The 21,277-nt window shown below is 37.6% G+C and overlaps 1 protein-coding gene across 1 annotated transcript in view; it reads right to left on the bottom strand.

Annotated features, from left to right (window-relative positions):
- LOC124594378 (esterase E4-like) overlaps positions 1–21,277 on the bottom strand; it is a 115,023-nt gene that overhangs the window by 90,120 nt on the left and 3,626 nt on the right. Inside the window, exons 2-4 of the mRNA XM_047132747.1 lie at positions 16,675–16,803; positions 15,549–15,708; positions 232–417 (exon numbers count right to left, since the gene is read on the bottom strand). Of these exons, the coding sequence (XP_046988703.1) occupies positions 232–417; positions 15,549–15,708; positions 16,675–16,803 (475 nt within the window). The remainder of the gene's footprint in view (positions 1–231; positions 418–15,548; positions 15,709–16,674; positions 16,804–21,277) is intronic.

The following is a 21,277-nucleotide window of genomic DNA, read 5'->3' on the forward strand; positions in this document are numbered from 1 at the left end:
ATGCTGCACTCTTTTTAATGCCATATATAATGATGAGGGAATCTTTAACACTGTTCACCAGAGTTCCAATTTTTTTCTGGCAAGCAGAGATAATTCCATTTTCCACAACTTTAATTTTGTATTATTGTTATTATTAACCTAATGTGGCACAAAATGATATTTGACATTAATTTAGTCAAGAGAGCTCAATCTGTTATCTAACTGCCATTTTTATACACAGTTATGACATACCTCTAGACATAGGAGACAGCATGTGCAGATACGCACTGACAGCACCAGTACTGTCACCGGCAATTGTGACACTACCAGGATTCCCGCCGAATGAGGCAATATTCTGCTGCACCCATCTGAGAGCCATTACTTGGTCCTTCAATCCATTATTCCCAGGAAGAACTGAATCACCAGTACTCAGAAAACCTGAAATATGATCATAAAATTAGATTTTAATTAGCAATACATTAAATAACTTAGGCTTGATTTTATAGAATCACACTCTAAAGAATCATGGTGTACTGATACATACAGTTATAGGTCAAATTTATTGATCCATCATTAGACTATAAAAGCCAAGATTTCTTCAATATTTGAATACATTTTCTTAATGCACTATGACTACACACACACACACACACACACACACACACACACACAAATGCAGATTGTCCCTGGAGCAATGGTCAATATTCAGAGATGTAACAGGAACAATCATTCAAAGCAAAAAAGTCTAGTAAACATGATCTCTAAAATACATACCTTAAGAGCTAAGAGCACATCATCTTCAATACTGTGCAACACATCTTTTCTACTGTAAGCCCTTTGCTCTCCATATTTTGGGAGGAGGCAGTATCAACCAAAAGAAGATAAAAATTGTCTAGTACACTTGGACTCTAAAATGCATACTTTATCAGCTATGAGCACTTGTTCATTTGAAGAGATGTGTTTCACAGTAGCAAAGATGAGCAAGTACTCATTGCTCTTAAGGTATGCACTTAGAACCCATGTATACTGGGAATTCTTCTTCTTTTGGTCCACACTACTACCTCTCCAAATATGGAAAACAGAGAGCTTGCAGTAGAAGAGATTTGTTTTACAGTATTCAAGATGAAGAAGTACTCACAGCCCTTAAGACATGCATTTTAGAACCCATGTTTGCTAGACTTTTTGCTTTGAATGATCATTCCTGTCATATCCCTGAATACTGGCCATTCTGTCTGGTACATCCTATATATGAAATGTGTGCAGAGAGAAGGCTGCTTAAAAAGTGACAATATACAATTTCCCAATTAACCTCCATAATTCATAACAAATAAAAGTATGAAATAAAAACAACGTTAGCATGCTTTACTCAGTTGTTTAAATAGATAACTCATTTAACCATTGATGTGAGACATTGCACAATGGTCCATGTTTACTTACAGAGTCCAGTGCTTTCTCTTCAGATTCTTCCATAAAAAAGTAAGTTGCCAAGAAAGACAAGGGACTGCCTTGTCAACCTCATCAATTTGTTCATAAAATCTGTTATTTAGTAAAACATAAAATACTGGAAACTCCGCCATAGCCAGTCACAAGCCCCATTGAGAAAGAAGGCAGGGGAAGAGTAACACCTTGTTAAAAACCTTGGTTCACCTGGCCCAGTTGATAGTATCTTGTGAGGGCCCCTTGCCAGGGATATGGTGAAGACCTCAACAGAAGCAAAGGTGGAGAAGATGGACTTCGGTACGGCGGAGCTGGCGGAAGAGGCAGCCTCTTGTCCAAAGCCAAAGTGGACAGAGGGCACGACGGATCCAAATGTTAATGGCGGCACCCTGACAGCACTTGTTCCACATATTAGTGACAGCTGAATAAATAATATTCCAGGCTAACAACCTAGTCTTACATTGGAATTCAAGGATGATTTTGGATTCCCTACTCTTCACAATTTACAGCTTCAAGTCACAAAATGGAAAGTTCGCACAATGGATGCTCTACCCCAGGTGGTAACTCTGATGAGGAATCCACCATTACATCATGTAATGCAATGGGACCTAGGATTCTGGGGAGTCCCAACATTTGCGATGAACGAGAGATGGAATATATTGAAATGCATTCCACGTTTCAGTTCAAGAAGAAATACTACTTTGAAACATTAAATGTAAATTCTCTTCTAAAAATTGGGAAACAAAAGGAATTAGAATTGTTCCTGCAGAAGAATGATATACAAATTATAGCAGTCCAGGAAAAATGATATTTAGATGAGAATGTACACTACTGGCCATTAAAATTGCTACACCATGAAGATGACATGCTACAGACGCGAGATTTAACCTACAGGAAGAAGATGCTGTGATATGCAAATTATTAGCTTTTCAGAGTATTCACACAAGATTAGTGCCAGTGGCGACACCTACAATGTGCTAACATGAGGAAAGTTTCCAACTGATTTCTCATACTCAAACAGCAGTTGACCGGCGTTGCCTGGTGAAACGTTGTTGTGATGCCTCATGTAAGGAGGAGAAATGCATACCATCACATTTCCGACTTTGATAAAGGTCGGATTGTACCCTATCACAATTGCGGTTTATCGTATCGTGACACTGCTACTCACGTAGGTAGAGATCCAATGACTGTTAGCAGAATATGGAATCGGTGGGTTCAGAAGGGTAATTCGGAATGCTGTGCTGGATCCCAATGGCCTCGTATCACTAGCAGTCAAGATAACAGGCATCTTATCCGCATGGCTGTAACGGATTGTGCAGCCACGTCTTGATCCCTGAGTCAGCAGATGGGGATGTTTGCAAGACAAAAACCATCTGCACAAACAGTTCGACGACGTTTGCAGCAGCATGGACTATCAGCTTGGAGACCATGGCTGCGGTTACCCTTGATGCTGCATCACAGACAGGAGCACCTGCGATGGTGTACTCAACGACAAACCTGGGTGTACGAATGGCAAAACATCATTTTTTCGGATGAATCCAGGTTCTGTTTACAGCATCTGTATTTGGTGAACATCGTCGTGAACGCTCATTAGAAGTGTGTAGTCATCAATGTCATACTGGCGTATCACCCGGCGTGATGGTATGGGGTGCCATTGGTTAAACGTCATGGTCACCTCTTGCTCACATTGACAGCACTTTGAACAGTGGATGTTACATTTCATATATGTTATGACCCATGGCTCTACCCTTCATTTGATCCCTGTGAAACCCCACATTTCAGTAGGATAATGCACAAACACATGTTGCAGGTCCTGTACGGGCCTTTCTGGATGCAGAAAATGTTTGACTGCTGCCCTGGCCAGCACATTCTCCAGATCTCTCACCAATTGAAAACGTCTGGTCAATGGTGGCTGAGCAACTGGCTCGTCACAATATGCCAGTCACTACTCATGATGAACTGTGGTATCGTGTTGAAGCTGCATGGGCAGCTGTACCTGCACACGTCATCCAAGCTCTGTTTGACTCAATGCCCAGGCATATCAAGGCCGTTCTTACAGCCAGAGGTGGTTGTTCTGGGGACTGATTTCTCAGGATCTATGCACCCAAATTGCATGAAAATGTAATCAGTTCTAGTATAATATATTTGTCCAATGAATACCCGTTTATCATCTGCATTTCTTCCTGGTGTAGCAATTTTAATGGCCAGTAGTGTAGTTGCTACACAACATTCTAGAATTTATAAAGGGAAACCACAAGTGAGAATAATGGAAAACATACCAATGTTTGGAACAGCATTTTATGTACACAAAAAAATCATAGACAGTGTAACAGTATTTAGATCAAATTCAGAAAGAATATCAAATGGCTCTCATCACTATGCGACTTAACTTCTGAGGTCATCAGTCACCTAGAACTTAGAACTAATTAAGCCTAACTAACCTAAGGACATCACACACATCCATGCCCGAGGCAGGATTCGAACCTGCGACCGTAGCAGTCGCCCGGTTCCAGACTGTAGCGCCTAGAACCGCATGGCCACTCCGGCCGGCTGAAAGAATATCCATGTTAACAATAAAGTGCAAGAATAAAAGTTACACTCTCATAAACTGTCATGCACCTATAAATGCAGACAACAGAAGAAATCTGGAGAAAGTAAATCAATTCTGGGATATTTTAGAATCCGGAATTTCCATCATACCTAAAAAGATTGTTAAAATACTTCTTAGTGACTTCAATGTGCAAATTTGGAGGGAAAAGAAATTTAGGAACATTATAGGTGAATATCCAGCACACTCAAGAAGAAACATAAATGGTGAAAGACTGATCAATATGTGTAAAATGTTCCAGTTAAAACTCATGTCCACAAATTTCCGTAAACTACCAAGAAAAGCAAAAACTTGGAGACATCAAAATCCAAACCTAGAGGAATTTCAACTGGATCACGTAGCCATATCTAAAAGATATATCACGAAAATTATGAATGTTACAATAGTCAGAAATGAGGAATTTGACTCAATCTCTCTAAGATTAAAATAAAATTTCTCCCATTTAAAACAAAAAAGGTGACCAAGAAAGTGATAAGATACAACACCACTACAGCTAATATTACAAAAGAAAATATAGAAAAATTTAGAGAAGAAATTGAGACAAGTAAAGAAGGCGATTGGCTTGAACTCCAGATGCAAATAACTCAAGCAGCAGAGAAAACTTTAGGTTTGGCCAAGAATAAAAAGAAGACATGGTGGAATGAGGAGTGAGAGGAAGCACTAATACAAAGAGCTCAAAAATGGAGAAAATGGAGATGTTCGAAAAAAGAGGAAGACCTTGAACAATTCAGACAACAAAGAAAAGTAACATAAAAAATAATCTGTAAAATCAAAAGAAACTTTGAAAATTCTCAGCTTATTGAAATAGAAGAAAATTACATCAAAAATAATACTAGAAACTTTTACCGAACTTTTAAACACATACTTAAAGGATACCAGGCACCAAGTATTTGTTTCAAAGATGAAAATGGGATTAAATAACTAATAAAATAGTGAAATTTTAGCAAATAGTTTTGAAAAGCTGTTAAACTGACCAGTTTTAGATAAATTAGAATTTCCAGTGACAAGTCAAAATCTCGAGGAAGATTTCCCACCAACAGAGTTAGAAGCCATCAAAACACTCAAGAACAATAAAGCAAGTGGTGAAGACTCCATTACAGAAGAATTATTGAAGTGGGCAGAACCAAAAACCATAAAGGATCTTCAACTGCTTCTTGAGAATATTTGGAAAACTGAAAAGATTCCAGTTGAATGGAAAACAGCATTAATCCACTCAGTACATAAAAAGGGAGACAAACACAATATCAATAATTACAGAGGAGTGTCACTTCTGCCAGTGGCATACAAAATATTATCAAAAATTCTCCTGAACAGAGTGGTAGATACTTTAGACAAACAACTGGGAGAATATCAGGGTGGTTTTTGAAAGGGAAGATCCTGTGCAGAACAAATTTTTAACTTACAGTCAATAATTCACCATAGAATGTTAACCAGCAAAGCATTTATAGTGTTCATTTATTTATTTCAAGAAAGCATTTGATTGTATAGACAAAGAAACAATAGATAAGGTCATTAGAGAATTTGGCGTTAAATCAAGATTAGCAAATATATTTCGTGAAACACTAACAGGTACAATATATAGAGTCAAATTTATAGGAGAAGTATCTCAGCCATTTGAAATAAAAACTGGTGTTATACAAGGTGATGGTTTATCACCTTCACTTTTTAATTGTGCTCTAGAAAAAATTGGATGCAGCTAAAAATCACAAAATTGAACCAGTAATTCTGGGAAGGAAAACAAATGGAATCAAGGTAAACTGCTTGGCTTCTGCAGATGATTTTGCAATACTTTCAGAAAACCTGACAGAAGTTATTCAGATAAACCTTCTGTAAAAAATAGCAAACAGAACTGGTCTCAAAATTTCAGCTGAAAAAACAAAATTCATGAAAAATATAAAAAATGAGCCGAAATTCATAGAAACACAAATAGGTAAAATAAAGCGAGTAAATAAATTTAAATATCTTGGAGAGACTATACAATAGAATGGACCACAAAAATCTGCAATAGATGTAAGAATTAACAAAATGGTTTGACCAAAAATATTTACAAGAAGTTTATATCTAGAAAAACAAAACTAAAACACTACACCACAGTGGTATGACCAGAATGTTTATATGGATCTCAATGCCTAATGGTGAACTATAAAATAGACAGACTACAGATACTGGAAAGAAGGATTATTAAAAAAATAATGGGCGCAATAAAAACTGCAGATGGTTGGAAAATAAGAAGTAATGAGATCTACAAAAACATAGAGAAAATATCTGAAGTAATGGTCAAATTAAGATTAACCTTTTTTGGACGCCTCTACCGAATAGATGGAAATATACTAACAAAACAAATACTCCTATATTTCTGGAAGAAGAAATCAACAACAGCATGGATTACAGAAGCAAGGAAAGATCTAAAAAGAAACAACATCAAAGAATCAGAAATAGCAGAAAGAAACTGTTTTAAAAATAAAATACTAAATTTGGAAGCCTTTCAAAGCAGAAGAACTAAAAAATCGGGTACAACATGGGCAGAAGAAAGAAAAAGACTTCAGAGGGAGAAAATGAGGGATACTGGAAAAATAGGAAACAACAACAAAGGAAGAAGAGTAACTGAAGTTTTTAATGTGATCCTAGTTGGTCAATATGATTTAAACAATAAAAATATATATATGGGAAAGGGCATCCAGTCACCTATAGCAGACTGATGCGTAGAGCATAAAAATAAATAACAGTAAAAATTGATCACACTAGCTTTTGAGCTCTTCCTCTTTTTCTAGAAAAAATACACACATTCACATACAAAAGCCACAAAGGCACTCTGATGACACAGGCTGCCCTTTTCCTTTTCTTTCAACTAAAAGAGTGTGTATCCTCTCTAAAGACAAAGTTAAAGCACCAAAGGTAGCCACACTTGTTGGCTGTCTAAAGGATTACTTGATTTTACAGAAGACAGACATATGTAACATAGCCTGTAAGTGTGGTTTGTTGTACATCAAATGTACTTTCCATACAATTTTAAGACATTACATGGAACAGTGACTTCATATCCGCCTGCTACAGCTAGATAGCTCTGCCATGTCCAAGAACTGTAAACAAGGTGGCCATGTTACAGACTATAACAACATTCAGATTTTAGCATCTGTTTCATGTTTTGGGATTCAGTTTTCAGGGAAGCCACTAAAATAAAATTGATGAATGTTTTAATGAGTTGTGATGGCGGGTTTAATTCTGAAAAAAATGTGGACTGTAGCACTGTCAATACTTAACTCTCATAGACAATGGTACTGTCCCTCTATGATAATAATTTGTTACACAATATGTGCTGGCACAAGCTGTTGCCAGCATGCTGGTTGGCAAAGATGTAGCAAGAAGATCGACAGTAGGCACTGGATAAGCACGCCTATCAGGAGAGTGGCCAAAGACTGACGCACAAGCAACACGCAGCCAGCGTCCTCTTGACAGCAAGTATTTAGATTGCCACCACAGACTGGAGGGCTCAGTCTCAGGCACTAGATCAGTCAGTCTCAGTCTTTCAGTTACTAGCTCTTGTCACTAGGTCAGCTACTAGGTCAGTCACTATTTTAGTTGGTGTCTGTCAGTACATTGCGACACGACTCGAGCACATAGCAGGATTTGCACTTCACCATCAGTGAGCCTAACGTGGTCTATTCTGGAAAATCTTGCACTACAACAAATGGATGCTGTAAAGTTAAGTAGCAGCTATCTGTTTAAGTAAATAAAGAATCCTGTTAATACATGTGTGCAGTTGTGTTGTAGAGAGAGGATACCGGTCACCAAATAACATCCTCTCACTTCATTCCTATGGTACAAGACGCTACAGTGTCGACAAGGACACAAAACAATATCCCTCACAGATGACATCAAAATAGCATATATCTCTGCTACTCAAGTAGTATTTATCACACTGTAATTTTCTGTGTACTCATATGAGCTCTTGGTTGGTATAAAAGGTGGGTGACAGCACTTCACTGAGAGTCTTTCCCACTTCCTCCAGAGATGGCTGAATGGTTTACAACCAAAACAACAAGAAGCAAAGACTAGTTACAGCTGAAATCAAACAATTTTCTATATCTGTACAGTATGTCCTTGATTTCCAACATGCAACAGGCCTTAAACTCAAATTATTCACGTCTGTTGTTGTCTGGTTTTATTCCAGTCCCCTCCCTGTTTTTGTTATTGCCTTACCATTTTTTTCAAATACTGTGTTATTTTATTTTTTTCCTTTTTAGAGTGCCATACATCAATCACTAAAAATGGAACCATTGTAAGATCACTTTCTTGTTGGTTTGTCTGCCTGCCTGTCTGTCTGTCTGTCCAACTGTTAAAAACCCCTTTTTCTCAGGAATGGGAAAACATATCAAGTTGAGATTTATGTCACATACTAAGGTCTATGGTATCTTGGCGTTGTAAAAAGATTGAACCATCTTAGTCAATTCAATCAAAAGATACAGCCATTTATGTCACAAATTTTGGTACTCTCAAACACATGCATCAAAACCTGTTGAGCTAAAGCATGAAATCTGACATGAAGCAAAGTTTCACAGTAAACTGAAGAAAAAAATCCAAAATTGTGAATTTGTAACTACATCAAGAAAAATAAAAATTTGTCATTTGTTTTCCCAAAGCCTGCCTGTCCATCTGTCTGTTGAGATCCCTTTTACTCAGGAACAGGTAGGCATACCAAGTTGAAATATCTCACATATTAATGTCTTTGGTCCCTTGATGGTGAAAAAACTTAAGCTTCTAAGTCAATGCAAGTGAAAGACATGACTATTTATGTCAAATATTTTGATAGACTACAAACTCACTCATTACAACATATAGGGTACTACCTGTTCATCTTGAATCATGAAATTTGGCAAGAAGCAAGGTTTCACAGTACAAGTAAAGGAAAAAAATCATAACATTGTTTATTTGTATTTGTATCACATGAAAAAAATATTTTAATCCAGTCAGGAATATTAACAATGTAGGAAAAGACAAGATTCCTACTTACTGTAAAGAAGACATGTCAAGTTGCAGAAGGGCACAATTAAAATGCACTTACATAAAGCTTTTCGCCACAGCATTCATCAGTAAAAGAGAGACACACACCATTCACACACACAACCAAGCATACTTCACACATGCACAATCGCAAACTCCAGCATATAGAGCCAGAGTGCAACTATCACATGGGATGCAAGCAGCAATCCAGATGGGCGGGGAAGGGGAAGGGACAGTAGTGTGCTGGTGGCAAGAGAGATGAATACTGTCTGGCGGATTGTGCAGGGACTAGAATGCCAACAGGCACAGCATTATGAAGTTGTGGGGAAGGGAGGTGGGGAAAAAAAGGAGCAAAATTGGAGAGGAGTGTGGAAAAACAGGCAGATGTGTTGGCAGAGGGCCACAAATAAACAGGGTGGGAGATGAAAATGGGGAGGAGATAACAGGATAGAGGGGGTGGAAACTGTCATATCATCTTCTCTTCAATTTTATTTCCCATCCTGTTTATTTTCTGCCCTCTGCCAATGCATCCACCTATCTTTCCCGATTCCCCTTAGCAAGAAGTTTGTCAGGACATGGCATGGGATATGTGTCAATGACAGACTGAGCATTGACAGAAATGTTGAAATCAGCATGAAGGCATAACCACCCTGATGGTTTCTTTACAATGACTAAAGGGTAACCCATTCACTGGATGCGATCAGTTGGACAACCCCAGAGGCCGGGAGGTGGTCAAGCTCCAACTTGACTTGGTCACAGAGTGCCATCGGCACCAGGCGATCCCAAAAGAAACGGGGTCTCACTGAAGGTTTCATGGTAATGTGAGCTTTGAAATTATTGGCACAAACCAAACCTTTAGAAAAGATGGTGGAAATTCACAGCATAAAGAGATGAGTTGTGTATAAGGCACTTGATCAGAGACGAGATTAACTTCATCAGAAATAGTAAACCTGAAAAGGTTAAAGGTGCCCAAACCAAACAAATTTTTGGTGTATGCATTGTTCACCACCAGAAAAGTCAGCAGATGAACCACAGATTTACATGTGACTGGGACTGAGAAACTACCTAATTCTAGAATGCCTTGTTTATTGTACGTGACTAATGTACGTGACATTAGTGCTGAAGGGTGAGAATCAAGTACGTATACGTATGCAAGATGAATAATGACAAAGCAGCAGCAGTGTTGACTTTCATGTGCAAAACATTCCGATAAACATTGACATCAATAAAAAGCTTACCAATAAAAAGACCTTGGAACTTTGCGTTACAAAGAGGAGCAATGCGGTCCGTTTTGTTGCACTGGCAGCAAATGGCACACCACTTAGGACAATCCAACTTATCATGAGTGACACAACACAATGGACAAGAGGGAAGTGTGCAGCACTTGCATTGTTCATTACTGGGCTTGCTGTGCTGCTGCTGCTGCTTCTGATCCTGTGGATGAGGCTGCTGCAATAAGGTGTGCCGGCCGCCTTGATGTTTTGCTCGCACATGAACCGCTGCTACCATATCGTCCTAGAAATAGCGGGGGGAAGCGACCTGAACTTCTGTAACCTTATACCATAAGTCAGTTTGAATACCCTTAGCCTTCGAAACCTCAAATGATAGTGAAATAGTCAGAACATTGGAGGAGAGGGGTTTTCACATTGAAAGGTCCGCCATGACCTTCGCGATCGGGGACCAACCAAATGATTGCATCAGGAACCGTTTGGTTAGCATATGACTCCTTATATAGACCAGCAACAAAATGATGACATCTTAAACAGTGAAACTCAGTAGTCAAAGTCTTATAGGAATGTTCCGGTTTCTTGCGATACCAATAGAACTCAACTCGAGCAGCAATGACATGTGTCCATTTACAGCAGTACTTTGAAAGAAGGTCACACATATTATCAAAAGAGAGTAAAGATGGATCCTACAGGGGAAGCCAAAGGAGTTGATGCATACAAGGCAGTAACCAAGACAAAAACAAAGGATGGCACAAGAAAACATCAGTCAATCCAAATGCATGAAAATTCATCAGTCAATCCAAATGCATGAAAATTCTGCTGCAACTGTTTTTCACAGGCTTCCCATTCGTCAACAGACTCAGTGTACACTGGAAACAGCAGGGGATGAACGACTGGGGTAGCAACTGGCATGTCAGATGACTTACATTGAGACAGATCCGAACTGGCCAAAACAGAGGCAAGCATTTGCAAAACTTGGAATGTGTTGTGCTGTGGCAAACATCTTATACTGTCGACTGATGCACTGAAACACTGCAGTACAAACCCTTTGCTGCCAGTGTAAAAACTCATCAGTAGCACTGTCAGACATCGTAGACGAAATGTAGGACTAACCACAGAATGAAAACTGCATGGAGAACAATGCCACACTCGTTATCACTTGTATTGCAACATGGGTACAACTTTATTAGTCTGTGGCATGTTCACCAATCACCATAATATACATTGAACATAATAAGATAAGGCAAACGTATGCAAGCAGTAATAACTTGGTAACTGAGCATGAGCGCAGTTTGGCAGGATTTAAATAGGCAGTCGTCCATGGCAGGCTTTATAGGAGTCCACACAGTATTGATCTTTCACACCACATTCTTGCAGATGATGCACACTACTAATGTGTGCGGCTTTCAAATGTGCAAGCATTACTTCATTACATATTTCATTGCTACATTTTCCAGTATCCCTTGTCAATGTATTTTTTTGCAGTTTTTAGTGTAACTTTCCTATGTCATTCCTGAATAACAACGTTTTCTTAAAGACTTCCTTCTATTTTGCAACAAAATTAAACCTCTGTATATAAAATTTGATGGTGCTTTATTTGAGCCCACATTTGTTGCCATAGGTACAACTTATATTTGCATATAAGCCACTGAAGCTAATTATGATTTACTGAATGAATCAGTTCCCATCTGAGTAAAAAGTAACAATGTATTATGATTATCACATGTAATATGATTGTCACATACTACATTCACACCACTGCAAGTACAATGTAAATCAGTGATGCCCTATAATTGAACTTGTGAGCAGGGTTCTGGCTCGCTGCCAATAGCTCTTTCATTTGGATGCACACTTCCCCCACCACCATGCCATGCTATCAGTGTGTGAGGAGGGGGAAGGGTGGGAAACTGTGAAGCCTCTGTATTTAAATGACAATGCAGTTGCATTTGCATATGACTTGATTTAATAATTCTCAACACAGATCACAAACAAAATTTAATTATTGTTGGCACACTGAAGACATAATTTTTATCTGGTAACAACTGTCACCATGTGGACAGATGAAGACAACTTCACACACTTTCATGCTCAGGTTACCACATATTCATGACTTATTTAGTTTCATAATTGAAAAAAAGCCTTTCATATACATTTGTTGACTGAAATATTTTATAATGTTTGCAACCTCATTATTGACATGTTGAAACTCTTCCCTAGGAAAATAATGTAGATCTCCTAGACAGTTGCAATCTCAATGAATTTGTCTTTTAAATAGGAATTACATGCAGATCAATCAGATACATCTGAAAATGCATGGGGGCGCTTTCAACTAAAATAGCAAACACATTTAAAAACAGCTCAAAAACAGATGTAAGATTGGCAGTGTCCTTGGGTAACTATTCTTGTATATCTTTCAAATGCCACAATTGATTTTTCAAACCTTGCATTTTCTTTAATGCCAGTGAGCTTATGGGAAATTGAAGTGTTTTTTGTCAGAATTTGTCCCTTCCACAAGATGATTTTCTTTTTAAATCCATCCCCATAAAATCACAAATAAGTTATTTCTTATCTTGCAGTGCTTTTCTGTGAGCTGTGTGCAGTCAAGTTCACTTAAAATGCAAGGTTTGCAATCTATTCTGGATGTTCGGATTTTCACTCTTTATAGAGGTTTTAAATAAAAAAAAAAAGGTTCCAGGCTTGCCCCTTGACTTGAAAAACATACTTTTCAGTAATATTTAAAAGTCTCCATACTCTATGTTGAGTTCTACTGACAGTGGAATAATGCAAGTGACTTCACAAAATTTTCATGTTCGTATCACCAATTTCATCACGTGTTCCATGCTCACAAATTTAGTATAAAATGCTCCTTGATGTACAGAACAATGAATTCCATCTGTCAATGGGTGTAATATTTTCCTCTTTCATAGTCAACTAAACCTTTAAATTCTTTCTGCATGGTGTTGTCATGTCATTCCATAGCAAATTTGTGGTACCCGATGATTATGCGACTATCACACACATCAGATACTGAGAATTGTCATCCTTCTTCTCTAACATTCCCATTCATGTTTTAAGCTTGTGACAATACACTGACAGACTGTCTTTTTTTGCACCAACACCCACTAGACCTGTGAACTTTTTTTATACCAGGAACAAATGGCAAAGGGTAAACTGGGCTGACACCATGATCCTGCCAAACCAAAGAAAGACATTCCAACCAAAAAATGTCGCAAAGCCAAGCCTCAGTCTGCATGCAGCCCACACTGCTCATGTGCAGTTTGGCACACCGTGGCTGGTCCGGGTGTAAAAAAACTAATGAACAGTAACTTAACAATAATAGTGAATTTATGCAGATAAAATGATAATGTTTCCCAAATCATAAACTATAGTTATGTACAGAATACACAGTATAGCAATAACACTTTTTACTTCTCCTGGTTCTTAAAGTATCACACTTATACAGTTGTTGTTGTTGTTGTTGTTGTTGTGGTCTTCAGTCCTGAGACTGGTTTGATGCAGCTCTCCATGCTACTCTATCCTGTGCAAGCCTCTTCATCTCCCAGTACCTACTGCAACCTACATCCTTCTGAATCTGCTTAGTGTATTGATCTCTTGGTCTCCCTCTACGATTTTTACCCTTCACGCTGCCCTCCAATGCTAAATTTGTGATCCCTTGATGCCTCAGGACATGTCCTACCAACCGATCCCTTCTTCTAGTCAAGTTGTGCCACAAACTTCTCTTCTCCCCAATCCTATTCAATACCTCATCATCTCTACATGATCTACCCACCTTACCTTCAGCATTCTTCTGTAGCACCACATTTTGAAAGCTTCTATTCTCTTCTTGTCCAAACTGGTTATCGTCCACGTTTCACTTCCATACATGGCTACACTCCATACAAATACTTTCAGAAACGCCTTCCTGACACTTAAATCTATATCCGTTGTTAACAAATTTCTCTTCTTCAGAAATGATTTCCTTGCCATTGCCAGTCTACATTTTATATCCTCTCTACATCGACCATCATCAGTTATTTTACTCCCTAAATAGCAAAACTCCTTTACTACTTTAAGTGTCTCATTTCCTAATCTAATCCCCTCAGCATCACCCGATTTAATTTGACTACATTCCATTATCCTCGTTTTGCTTTTGTTGATGTTCATCTTATATCCTCCTTTCAAGACACTGTCCATTCCGTTCAACTGCTCTTCCAAGTCCTTTGCTGTCTCTGACAGAATTATAATGTCATCGGCGAACCTCAAAGTTTTTACTTCTTCTCCATGAATTTTAATACCTACTCCAAATTTTTCTTTTGTTTCCTTTATTGCTTGCTCAATATACAGATTGAATAACATCGGGGAGAGGCTACAACCCTGTCTCACTCCTTTCCCAACCACTGCTTCCCTTTCATGCCCCTCGACTCTTATAACTGCCATCTGGTTTCTGTACAAATTGTAAATAGCCTTTCGCTCCCTGTATTTTACCCCTTCCACCTTCAGAACTTGAAAGAGAGTATTCCAGTTAACATTGTCAAAAGCTTTCTCTAAGTCTACAAATGCTAGAAACATAGGTTTGCCTTTTTTTAATCTTTCTTCTAAGGTAAGTCGTAAGGTCAGTATTGCCTCATGTGTTCCAACATTTCTACGGAATCCAAACTGATCTTCCCCGAGGCCCGCTTCTACTAGTTTTTCCATTCGTCTGTAAAGAATTCGCGTTAGTATTTTGCAGCTGTGACTTATTAAACTGATAGTTCGGTAATTTTCACATCTGTCAACACCTGCTTTCTTTGGGATTGTAATTATTGTATTCTTCTTGAAGTCTGTGGGTATTTCGCCTGTCTCATACATCTTGCTCACCAGATGGTAGAGTTTTGTCATGACTGGCTCTCCCAAGGCCATCAGTAGTTCTAATGGAATGTTGTCTACTCCCGGGGCCTTGTTTCGACTCAGGTCTTTCAGTGCTCTGTCAAACTCTTCCCGCAGTATCGTATCTCCCATTTCATCTTCATCTACGTCCTCTTCCATTTCCATAATATTGTCCTCAAGTACATCGTCCTTGTATAGACTCTCTATATACTCCTTCCACCTTTCTGCCTTCCCTTCTTTGCTACGAACTGGGTTGCCATTTGAGACTTATACAGTAATGGTCTAAAATACAACAGTTTCACTATGGACTTACAAGGTGAGGTATAAACCACAACAAAAACTTACACGCACCCACACACACACACACACACACACACACTCACACACTCACACACACAGACTCCTATTGCTACATTTGCTCAACATACCCAAAGCTCCAAGCCTGTAGTTGATTGTTACCAGAACAATGTCCTCATCCATCAAATACTGTGGGCCGTACAAGTCACTGGTACCACTGAAGACGTAATAAGCACTAGGGTGAAGAAACACTATCACCGGTCTCTGAGGATTTCTAGTGTTATGTGGCAGCTGTCATGACAGAGAACATGTTATGATTCATACTCATAGTGATAGGTACACAAATGTAATGGTCTTAAGTAACTTGTACACAAGGTTTGTCATACATATCAGACTAATATGTACATCAGACTAATACACAATTGAGTACCAATACTAATAATATAACCAAATGAAAGACAGCAAACACAAACTTTTAAATCACACCCATTATTATCCCGTACACTTTCCATGTACTTGTAGGGTCTGCTTGAAACACATACATCTTCATCTGATCTGGTCTTACTGCCACCTTTCTTTTGTTACTTTGGCCCAGTCTTCTCCTTCCAATGCTTTCTTCTGCTCCTTTCAGCCACCTTGTCCGTTGACCATCCCCTTGGCCTCTTGCATTCCATCGTCATATTGTCCATCTTCCTCTCCACCTTCTTATCATCCACTCTCCCTGCATTCCCATACCATTTTAATCTTTGCATCTCAATCTTTTCTTTCAGAGGTTCCTCTTGTGTTTTGTTTCCCAACTTTTTCATTTTTGTTACAACTGTCCAACTTCTCAGAAACTTTATTTTACTTTCTTGTACTTATTTTTTCTTGTATTCATGGCACAGGCTTCTACAGATTGAAATCGTAGTTGGTACTATTGGTACTTTCCTTGAGACTTCACTGTTCATATCATGACTTTCCCATTCCTTATTTCCTTTGCTCTTTTTTTAAATACAATCCCCTCCCCAGTAGTTGAAACTTTCATTGTAGATATCTTTTTTTTCTTGTTGTGTACACCAGCTCACACTTCTTTGCATTAAATTTTAGACTATTTATTACATAATGTCTATAAGTTTGTGCTAGTAGTTGTGTATCTCAATAATACAATAATTAATATGAAATACAGAAAAAAGAAGCATAGGCTGAATGCAGTAAATGGAATTTACATGAAATATTTATAGCATACTATTTCTCTACCACTGGAGTCTTCTTACTCACTTTTGTTGTATACACATTGAGAAACAAACAGTCTTCTGACGTATCATTAGTGTTTTGTGTTGAAGGACACCTTGAACCATCCCTTGTTGCATTCTTTACACCATCCCATGGCCCAACTGGCACTGGTGACTGTAAAATTCAAAGCTTGGAGTGAAAAACTATGTTATCTGCTTACTTATGTATAAATGATGTATAATTTATTATTTCATCAAGTGTAATTTGATGTATGATTAGCATTAAGTAGTATAGTAAAGAAAATAATTAATGTTTGAAAACATAATATGCATGATAAAAAAATCTACTCACCAAGAAGCAGAAGGAGAAAAAAACATAAAAGATATTTAACATGCAGGATTTTAGAGCCAGTAACTCCTTCTACTGGAAGGAGGGTCGAAAGGAAAGGAAGAGGGATGAAGGAGAAGGACTGGTGAGGTTCAGGAAAAGGGGAGAATACAAGAAAGTCACCCAGAACATTGGTCATGGAAGACATACTAGATGACATGAGAAGGAAAGACTAATTGCTGGTCTCTGCAAAAGCTGATATTTGAAAACTTGTGAACTTAAAGATGGAAGAAAGGGTAATAAACAAGACAGAGATTACTGAACAAACACCAGGAAAGAGTCAATAAGAACAGAAAGTGAAGTGGATTGTTAAGTGGCAGACAGACTGGGTGGGGTATGGGGTAATAAGACAGGACGGACATAATTTTAGGAGGTAGCCAAGTTTCTGAGAACTTCACAGGCAGGAACTGGTATTACAACTTGTGCATGGTTCTTACCACCCACCTGGCCTAAATGTACATTAATTTCTATAGTCACAGTTTCTTTTTAGTAGATATCCCTTTTATTCCTCCACTTTGTTTTCTGACCTGTCTATTTTTCCCCAACACCTTTACCTGCCTCTCATGTATAATGCACCTAGCTTTCCACTCTTATTGACACTTGCGTGATGTTCATTCAGTAATATCTGACTTGCTTATTACCATGTCTTTCATCTTTAAGTGTTCAGGTTTTCGGATCTCATCTGGCACAGGCACTAAAATCAGTCTTTATTTCTCATCCCATTCAGTAAGTCCATATTCTCACCATTTTGCTGAACCTCACTAGTGCTTTTCTTTCATCCCTCTTCCTTTCCCTTCAAACTTCTGCCAGAAGGAGCTACTGGCTTCAAAAGCTTCTCTGTTTCCATATCTTTTACATGTGTTTTCTCCTGTTGCCACTTGGTGATTAAATTTTTATCCATCTACATTATTTTATTTTTGATACAGTGTACAAATCAAGATTCTAAGATTTCCCATCTTTTGTAAGGTATGCTTTGACTTGCACTCTTTCTTCATAAGATCTAAGGTACTTCCATTCTACATTACAGTATGGAATCATATTTTGGGGGAACTCACCTGGAGGTAGATATGTTTTCAAAATGCAAAAAATGGCAATACGCATAGTATGTAATCTAAGACATAACGAATCATGCAGACAACATTTCAAAACAAATGGCATTATGACACTGCCCTCTGCTTACATTTATAATATCGTCTCATTTGTCAAGTCATACCTGTTAAACAATGACTGCACACTAAAATTCAATGGAGATATTCATAACTATGCAACAAGACAGCAATCTGACCTACATATGATTCAGTCCAGAACTACATGCTACCAAAAAAGTGTTTTAAATGTTGGGATATAAATGTATAATAATTTACCCAATGAAATCAAAGCAACAAAGAACCCAAGGGCCTTCACACATAAGTTAAAAAAATATCTCTTGGACCATTGCTTTTATGCAGTTGATCATTTTTTTGAAAGGGGTTAAAAATGTAAAAAATATGATAAATGTTCAATTAGGTCTGAAAATTATATACTGTGCATGTCTATGAAATACACTGGACTACTTTACTATTACATTTGTATTGGCTGTTTGTATTTTACCATACAACATTTGCATTTACTGTTTTGTTAAAGATAGCTAACTTCCTCATTGCAAAATAATGTGAAATCAATTTATTAAATATTACCTGCAAATATGTTCCCTTGACCTATCCAATATCGTATGTAAAACCTTACATCTCTTTGATTTGTATTAACTGTTTTGTTGAAGATAGATAATTTCCTTGCTACAAAATAATGTAAATATCAATTTGTAAAAATTACTGTAAATAGCTCTCTTGACCTATCCAATATCATATGTACAGCTGTACAATACTATGATTGCCTGGATCAATAAAAATACAATACAATACAATACATAATGAGTGCGTAAATGAATCAGACCAGACATTTCATTGGGCATACATGCTTTCATATCATGCTCCATAGCCATAATTATAGAAAGTTAGAGCATATATATTTAAAAAAATCTTTTTAAAAGTCAATCTAGAGCAATTTACCCAGCTTTCAAAGCCAAATAAAGTGGAATGTTTAATGTACATAATAAATTAAATAATGAGGCAATAAAAGAAGTAAGCAGCACAAAACTTTTAGGGACTATTAACAAACCTAGATTGGGAATTGAAGTAGCTTAAAATGAATGGGCAAATCTGTTGGGATCATTGGTATATACAGTGTACGAGAGAGACCTCTTCTCATGCAGGATATGTGAACCAAATCAGGTAACACAATGGTTAGCACATTGGACTCGCATTTGGGAGCACAGTGGTTCAAATACACATCTGGCTGCCCCAGGCAAATGTGGGGATCGTTCCTTTGAGAAGGGCATGGAAGATTTCCTTCTACATCCTTGAAACATTGTGAGCTTGTGTTCTGCCAGTAACATCCTCAATCTCAATGTGATGTTAAATCTTAACCTTGCTTGCTTGGCTATGTGAGGATAGTATTTTTCAAATTTACAATCTGTAAGCAGATAGAATTACAATGTTTCAGACGATTCAGATTCCGCAATGTGATTAGTAATCCAGTTAAAAGCCAATAAGCCATAAACACAACGTTCTAGCTTTATGTTAAAACTGACTGCGAGGAAGAAAACAAAAAAGCACATAGTTGTGTAATCAATTTTTGTTTAAAATTATATATAAGAAGAAATAATATATAAGGGAGAAACAATATGCTTAATGTTTAAATGTCGTGCTATTGTAGTTAAAATTAAGGGAAAAATATGAAGCCACACATTTTCACAGCGCAGCACATGCTTTCTCAGTTTGTTTTAACAGAAGATCTGCACATTGTTGTTTAAGAAAATATATAGCAAACGTCCACCTGAACGTTTACTACAGTATTGTACAAAAATCTGAAGTCAGTTGGTCAAGAAGTTTTCAGATTTTTCATAACTTTCTGTATTATAGATTATATAAAATTATGTTTATTAAAATATGTAGCCTACATCCGTCCAAATGCTTAGTGGAGCATTGTGTAAAAATCTGAAGGAAATCAGTCAGGAACTTTTTGAGTTTTTTGCTAAGAATGTTTCCCGTTTATATATTACATATATGTTTACACATCATTCATATAAAAAATATTTAGCTTATGTTGGTCAGAATGTTTATTAGAACAACATGTAAATATTTGAAGGAATTTTTGCTCACAACTTTTCTCTGGTTTTTATATAAATCAAAAAGTATATACCTTATGCCTCTCCAAATATTTATTTTGCTACAAACTTTTCCACTTTATGCAGAGTGTCCCATTTATCTTAACCAGCCTAAATAACTGTTTGTGCAGATGAAAAATAAAAAAATGTCTAAAGCAAATGTTCTTTTGCCGCCAGGGAGACATCAGTCAGCATGATTGCCTTCATTGTAGATTTGTTTTTTACAAAGATATGAACAGCGGTAAGACTTTTTTAAATGGCACCCTGTATTTTTTATTTGGTAAGACATTTCCTCTCCTCAAGACCTATTCAAAACTGTATCACAGTGCACCTTTCACTGAAACACAACGTTCCATTGTTGCTTTGTTTTTTACAGTGATATGAACAGTGGTATGACTTTTTTAAATAGCACCCTGTATTTTTTATTCAGTAATACATTTCCTCTCCTAAAGACCTATTCAAAAATGTATCACAGTGCACCATTCACTGAAATACAACGTTATTAATTACATAACACAACACTGATGTTACCGCTCCCAGCACTTAGTGCAGGTACTCGGGGTAAATGGAACACATCCACGTGCTGATGTTGACAGAGGACAAATAGGAACATAAGTAGAATGCACACTTGTCATTCTGTCAACCATCATCAGTCGAAGAGTTGTGCGAGGAGAATGTACACCAACGAAGAGAAGGTAGAAATGCTACTCATCTATGGGGAATGTAAGTAATTACAGAACAGTAATAGCAATACCGATTTCTTATGTATAGGTACATTTAGTACAGTAGTTAAGTCCTTTTAAATACTGTTGTGTATAGTAGGCATACAGTAAAGGCTGTCCTTCCTACAAACTGCATTGACATAACGTTTCTTTTGTTGTGGTTATTGTTATTGTTGTTGCTGATGATGGTAGGCAAAATGCTACGCAGGCAGTGGAACTGTGCAGAGAGCAATATCCTGACAAGAACCCATCTTCCTGAGATGTTTTCTCATCTTGTTGCGACACTTCAGGGAATGGGACGTTTCAACCCACGACAACGCAATCATTGTAGCAC

This window comes from Schistocerca americana, chromosome 2 (genome assembly GCF_021461395.2).
Source record: "Schistocerca americana isolate TAMUIC-IGC-003095 chromosome 2, iqSchAmer2.1, whole genome shotgun sequence".
Classification (NCBI taxonomy): domain Eukaryota; kingdom Metazoa; phylum Arthropoda; class Insecta; order Orthoptera; family Acrididae; genus Schistocerca; species Schistocerca americana.